The sequence below is a fragment of the Bradysia coprophila genome (assembly GCF_014529535.1).
Source record: "Bradysia coprophila strain Holo2 chromosome X unlocalized genomic scaffold, BU_Bcop_v1 contig_44, whole genome shotgun sequence".
Taxonomy (NCBI): domain Eukaryota; kingdom Metazoa; phylum Arthropoda; class Insecta; order Diptera; family Sciaridae; genus Bradysia; species Bradysia coprophila.
In genome coordinates this window covers 124,120-131,550 of record NW_023503337.1, presented here as the reverse complement: position 1 = coordinate 131,550, position 7,431 = coordinate 124,120, and the positions used below count along the sequence as shown (strand labels likewise).

Below are 7,431 nucleotides of genomic sequence, written 5' to 3'. Positions count from 1 at the left end.
ATGGTCCGTTATATAGTAAAATGCATGTTCAAAAATTGAAGTACAAGATTTGAAATCAAATGATTAAAAATACTATCAATGGAAGTAATAGACCCGATAATAATACTGGTCATATGCTTGCCATCTGTAACAGGTTAATGTAGATCATTCGAAAACTCGTTCAACTGAAAGGTCGTCTTGGTCAAACTCGTCTTGGGAAGGCCAACGGGTCTTATTAATTGTTAGTCGGTCTTGTATCGCTAAATTTTCTTTTTAGCCCCGTACGAAGTACAAACGGGCTCATAGGATTACGATGCCGTGTGTAATTGATGGAATTCTATGCAGACAGTAAGGGCAAAGTGTTTGCCTATGTTCGTAGATGACGAATCCGCAATAAAAATTTTGTCTGTCCGTCTGTCTGTCACGTCGATATCCTGAGGAGTAAATCAAATACGATTTAAAAAAAAAAAATCCCTGAAAGATAGTCGAAATAGTTCGAAGATGGGCATATTCGGGTCGGCCCTTCGTGAGTTGGGGCCACCTAAGTGATTTAAGGTCTTTTGGATCCAGAAAAATGGTGAGTGGACCGTGAGTTAGGGCCTTAAAAGTTAAAGGCTACTCGGCCCTATGTGTACTTTGCATATAAGTCGAGTAAATTTGATTCGTTTTTCATAATTTTTGTTTCATTTAAAAGGTAGTCGAACACCAAATAGAATGTTGTTGAAAAAAAAAAATTAAATTTGGATCCTTGGACTAAGGCTGCTACTAGGGCCCTATGTGTATCTTGCATATAACTCGAGTAAATTTCATCCGTTTTTCCTAGGTTTTGTTTCATTTGAACACCGAATAGAATGTTGTTAAAAAAAAATAAATTTGGGTCCTTTGACTAAGGCCGGTACTAGGGCCATATGTATATTTTACATATAACTCGAGTAAATTTCACTCTTTTTTCGTAATTTTTGTTTCATTTTGAAGGTAATCAAAGGCCGATCAGAGTGTAGTTGAACAAAAAAAAGGGACCTCGGACTAAGGCCGATACTAGGCCCTATGTGTATTTATACTCAATAAATTAAAATTTTAGGGTTTTTGGAATTTGTGTTACATTTGAAAGGAACGTCGTACGGGGCTCCATAATTGCGATATGCACAATTTCTAGGATGTACAAATGTAATAATAATTTTACTTTACCTACATTAACGGCGCAATAGGCTTACGGTCAAAGTAGGGTGACAGACGCACTAGGGTCACGTACGCAATAGATGTACGGATTTGTACGGGGCTCAGTCGCAGCAACCGCTCCGACTGTTCTTATGGCTCGTTTGTTTGTGTTTCAATATTGGTAAACTCTCTTGCAATTTTCAGTGAATACGAAAACCAATAGAACCCATTCCATTACCGTCTACATTATAAAAATTGTTACATTCAACAGAACAGGACAGTATCCAGAAGTTTGAGTAGACTGTATTTACAGTCTCCGGTTCGAGACTTTCTGTGCACACTTCTTATATCAATAAAATTTCTCATTTTTTGTTTCGTTTTGTTTTGTTTCTGCAACAACTATAAAACTTTCTGTGTATCATCGGATGGATAGAGATATATGTCTTCTCCAACATTTAAGCGTATCTTGTTCATGGTTAGAGTTAATCGAATAATTGTTGTTGTTGTATTTATTGTATTAGACTCTAAGGACATGGCAAAAACCGGCGAGCATAAATGTCTAAGAAAATATTTATTCTGAAGCAAACAATAATGTTTAGTGTAAGACATTATATATCGTATGGGGAGAAAATATATCGAGATCTATCTCCTATTAACTATATACAACGCTGTTTGTCTAGCTGGGGTTGTTAAACAAGATTTATAAATGCCAATGAAAATTAATAACAGAAGTTGATATTATTTGATTGTTTCTATTTATTGCATCAATGATGAACGAATGGAAGACAAAGAGGCAACAAATTGTTGTTATTGCGCTGGTAATTAAATCTTCAATTGAAAAAAAAATGTCATGAACGGAGATTGTAAAGTCTGGAAAACACGTTGAGGTAAAAATCATCATCAGTTGTCAATAATGACTACAAAAAAGCGATGTCCTATTACTAATTTTGCGTTTCGATAAAAATGTGGAAGTAGAAGATTTTGCAACCAAGTGGTATTAATGTAAATCGAAGTAACACGTTCAGTGATTATATAGCTCACCTTTTTTGAAAGGTTTCGCTACAGTCGTAAACACCTAAAGGTTCCGCCGTTTTCGTGTTTAGTCCACTTCGATCCACACATTCATATCTTGTGACTCATATGTGAAACTCCTGTGGAAGTGTGGAACAAAGTTGACCTATAAAAATAAAAGATAAAGAAGACGGAACGTTTAGGTGTTCATGATTGTACAGTTTCCTTTAGAGTTTGCTTCACATTTGTCAGATTTGAATATAACGAGTTTTGGATTATTTTGTTTGTTTCGAAGTGGAATATGCAAATTTAAACACAAAATGTAGTTATTTGCTCAGCGAGCAAGAAAATAGGAAATTTCAAGAAGTTGTCGAAGCTAAATTTCCTATTTTCTTTCAGTGGTGAACACAACATTTTCAGATTGTGCAGGGCTTATATTTGGAAATTTCCAAAAAAAAACTTCCAAAAATAAGTGAGGTTGTGATAAGCGGTTTTTCTCCACAAAACAAAAACATTAAAACATTTTTTTCAAAACAACAAAGTTGACACTTCAGGGAAAAAAAAATTATATTTTCTCTCCTGTCAAAACAACAGGGGAAAAAATAATAATTTTCTCCCACGTCATAGGACAAAGCGTCAACAAAATGTAATTTTCTCACAGCTTTTTGAGTGGAGAAAATAAGGTTAATAATACCGTTAAAATAAGGACTTGTGTGGTGATTTTCGTGATTTAACACGATGAGTAGAATGCAATTTTTTATTCTTTACAAATTTTATTCTTTTTTTGCTGAAACTGTCAATTATTGAACTGATTTTTCACAAAAATACATTGTCTTTGTTGCGTAAAATTACGTTATTATCTCGGGAAAAGTAGAAAATTCTCAGGTGACTTGAGGCCCATATTACTCTCTGGCAACAGAACCCTCAAACTGAAATTTCCAACCTTTTTTTCCCTAGGTTAACAAATAACTGTTATTATTCTGATATACAAACCATTTACCGCTGCCTTCAGCCAATGTTCTTTTTGTGGAAATCTGATAAAAATACTTCATCAATTGAAGTAACAGAATCGATAATTATACTATACTGTACTTACAGCCATCTAAAGTTCGAATTTAATTAAGATAGCTGTAAGTTAACAATATCCAAAAATGTTTGTCAACTTTGGAAGAAATAGCAGTAAGTGGATATACTGAATAGAATTTTTCTTGCATTTTCAATGTTTGATGTCCTGTAGTACATGTTCGCGTATTTTCATAATCGCATAAATTAACCGATAAACCACTGATTAGAGTCTTCCCGATTAGACATTTTTACGATTTGTATAATGCTTCCGTGAATCAATTTGTATTGCCATCCGATGTTTAATTTAAATATTTGACAATAAATTGTCTCGTCGTCATTATAAGGACTTTTTTTTAAATAGAAATGAAAGTGCTGGTGGAGCTTTCCGTTTTAACAAAGATATGAGTCCGTAGAGCTTGATAAATGGTTCTGATGCAGAGAAAGGCTTTACAACACTTACAGCTATGGAATTCCCAAGATCCAAGAATGAAATTACACTCAAATGGATGTAATGGCTATGCTTTATTAGACCCAAAAATTTACATTATAATTAAAGGAAAGTATAATAAATTACTATTAGCAACATTTATATTTGTATGTAAGTTAATTCAACTCCTTATTCTAATACTCCATTCCATTATACCGTACCCACATCATAATGCTTAACACAACAATTATTTTAAGTTCATTATGTGGTGCATACGGAAACGTATGTATATAAATGGATATATTGTGCGATAGAGAGGCTGGAGCATGAGTGAAATGAGTGTGTTGTACAAAGTGTGGAACTGTTGGTTTGGGTAAAAACTATCCCATGTACAATATCCAACCGAACACAAAAACCCGTATACTATACGCCACACTATACACATACACCCCGACACTCTCTCATTCTCTCCATTTAATCTCAATATCTTAAATTATCTCTTTCGTCATAGTAATCCCTAACCCGCAACGGACTTGAACGAATTTCTAATCTTGGGGAGTGATAAATACCATCACTGGCGAAATTATTGTTACCAAACGACCCCCGTCTTTCGGCTATACGGCGTGGATCTATCAATTCCCTGGGGTCGTCATAAATCGTAATTCTGTGACGCGAAAAATAACCATCATCTTGGCCTCTATTAAGTGGTAAAGGCAATGGTATGGGTGAATTGTTGGATAAACGAGGTGAATGGACATTTGATGGATAGCCCTACGGTGGAGAAAATAAAAAAAAATTTACAAGGAATGTGGTTCACTTAGAGCTAAATTTCTTGTCACATTTCAGTTAATTATGAGGTGATGTGGTGGATTTTTTTTTTCGAAGCAGTGGCGAATTGTTGAGCCACGATTATGGTTCAATAAATTTTAATGTTTCGAAAATTACTTACCCCATACTCCAATGGATGTGGATAGTCGACGGGTCGTTGAAAATTAAGTGCCCCACCATGATAATATCCATTCGTTCCATGGGGTCTTTCGTTGACTACCTCATAACGTTCGCCATGTCCTCTATTGAAATGATCGCGATATCCTTGCCGATTACCTAGTTTGATTGTAAATTTTTAAATTTTAATGTAAAACAAGTGGCAAGACTTCAATTTAACCTTGATCCTGTTCCACCAAATGATGTCTATCCTGTCCACCACGAGTGCTATATCCTCCGAATCGATCATCGTATTTGTCTCTCATACTTCCATCACGTAATTGTTCATGGTATTTGGCATCGTGAACATCGCCTTTGGTTCCATGCAATTTGTCATATTTGACCTGCCCACCACGGTCATCGGAGTCTTCATAGTATGAACTGTTGCTTCCACTTTCGTCTTTCGAGTAAGTATTATGAAAACCTGATTTGATGTGCTTTCTATTGTGGCTCCTAGTTTTTTAATAAAATTTTCCAATTAAACTGAGGAAGTGAGGACATTGATTGCTCATTTCTGAGGTAATTTACGTTCTCCTTCAAACAAACTAATAAAATCAAAAGTTCTTTTTCAATCAGAAAATGATCTTGCAAAGCAAGTAAAAAATGTGATCATGTTGAGCATCTTCTTTACGTTATAGTGAGACTACCTCGTCCTACATTTAATTTTCTTGAAATGGAGGCAAAGTGAAGTGAAGGAGTAGACTTTTCTGTCGTAAAATTACATTAACAAAAATGCCCTGATAGTAAAGTCCGGCAAGCAATTATGAGCAGATTTGCACAAATTTCAACTTAGGTCAGACGATCTAGTCTGAGCCTTTGCAAATCGACATTGTTGCACTAAGAACTTTATTCTGTAAAAAAACCAACTTACTTATCCGTTTCAACATTTTGCCCAACAACATGTCGATGATCATCAACTGTTGCCCCGTTCTTTTGGTGCGCTACATCATGCCCCTTCGCTAGGTTTTCTTTATTGAAAAACTTAGCGCCTTCCTGACCGGAATACAAATTATTACCATGATCGTGTGCCAGATTTTTTACATAAACATTTGAATCGGCCGCACCGCGTATATCCTGCGAACCGATACCTCCGGCATTTGTCGACTCGATACCAATATACGGATAGTTATTGGCATAATAGCTCCCGAAAACGTAGCCCGTTAATTGAACGACAAAAACGGCGATAATAGTCAAGCACTTTGTCATTTTTCTTTAAAAAAGTGTTTTTTTATTGAGTTATCTGTGTACACAAACTGATTTTCACTTGCACTTAGTTTGAAATTTCGTTTTTCGGCTTCTGCAGATTTAATGTTCACTCAACTGATCCACTGATATAACTGACTCCTCCAAAGATGAGTGTCTTTAATAAATAAATCGAAAATCAGTTTTACGGTCAAATGAACACCAGAAACATTTAATTTCAATAAAAAGCGTATATCCAGCAAAGTTAACCATAGTCGTCAGTCCATGCTAATTCTTTAGTTCTTTTTCTTTCAACAATTTTTTTTTCTTCATTTTTCGCCAGAAATACAGTAAGATGACGAACTGCCATGTATTTTGTACAGCTTACAGAATACAGACCATAATAACAAGGTATAATTTAGCTTGTAATAACTTCGAGGTTCTTTTTTTTCGTGTATCTTTTTAATTGTTCACTTGCGATACGGTTGAAACGATCCGATTAGATGTTTTAATCAATCGATTTTTTGAATGAATAATTGAGAATTTTGTCAATCCGTGCGGATGCTAATGACTTTACTTATAAGATTTTTTTTACTGCACGAAAATTTCGCGATGCTGTTGAGTCATTTGTATTGAAAAATCGTTACTATGATGTGCTGTTTAAATTTGAATAACAAAGGGGAAAAAAACGTCAACATAAATTTACTCCATCCGTAATAGTTGCGAGATAATGTCGATTTATGATTATATGTTTGTCATCGACGTAAATTTTCGGAAGATTCGGACAAAATTTGGAACAATCCAGTTGTATCTCACTACGATGTTACAATTTTAAACATCCAAAGATTAAGGTAACGACAATACAACGATAACAACTTTCTATCCAATGATTCTTAGCACTGTACTCACCCTGATACAACCGCAAAACGCATATTCAAAAAATATAAAGTATAAGGTTTTGAAAATAATCTCTTTAAAATATTTAGATCAAATGAAGTAGTAGATCTAGTGGTAAATCTGGGAGTCAAAACTACTGAGTTTAAGACTTAAGAAGTTGGAGACTTTGCATTAAAAGTAATTTGAGCAAATGAAACAAATGTATTGTAATTGTCGAGTCTGTTACTTCTTCTTTTGTTTCATGCCATAATCAGATCATTATTTACTAAATTGAGTATTAGTCATAATGGCCAGCGAGTGAAATCTTTTACTTCACTTGTTTTAAAGTAAATTTGGCAATATAATACCAGATTAACTGGAACAATCGCTCATTTTTGTCGTCAATGTCGATAACATATGTGAAGAAAGTGTAGATTGATGTCAGTAAGTCATTTTTCGTTGGTCAAAATAAGAATTTTTACGTGTTACGGCATGTTTCATTTTCATTTACATTGCCTAATCACGTAAAGCATTGTACTTACGAGGTTCCAAGTTGTTATTTGACAAGTGGGGAATACAGCCTTCCCCTTCGGGTCAAATACACAACTTGGAACCTCGGAAGTAATATACTATTAAGCTTTCAAGACAAAGCTGTAAACCAAAGTATTCGATGTATTGGCGGAATGCCAGCTTATTGACTTGCCAAAACTAGCCATAGGAATACTTCGAACCTATTTTCATAGCTACAT

The 7,431-nt window shown here is 34.8% G+C and overlaps 1 protein-coding gene across 1 annotated transcript; it reads right to left on the bottom strand.

Annotated features, from left to right (window-relative positions):
* Nucleotides 1-3,716: 3,716 nt before the first annotated feature.
* LOC119070025 lies at nt 3,717-5,963 on the bottom strand. The gene is made up of 4 exons (XM_037174309.1): nt 5,496-5,963; nt 4,806-5,077; nt 4,590-4,744; nt 3,717-4,411 (listed from the first exon to the last, which is right to left on the bottom strand). Exons 1-4 carry the CDS (start codon nt 5,828-5,830, stop codon nt 4,121-4,123), a joined length of 1,053 nt encoding a protein of 350 aa, XP_037030204.1. The 5' UTR covers nt 5,831-5,963; the 3' UTR covers nt 3,717-4,120.
* Between the last annotated feature and the right edge of the window lie 1,468 nt (nt 5,964-7,431).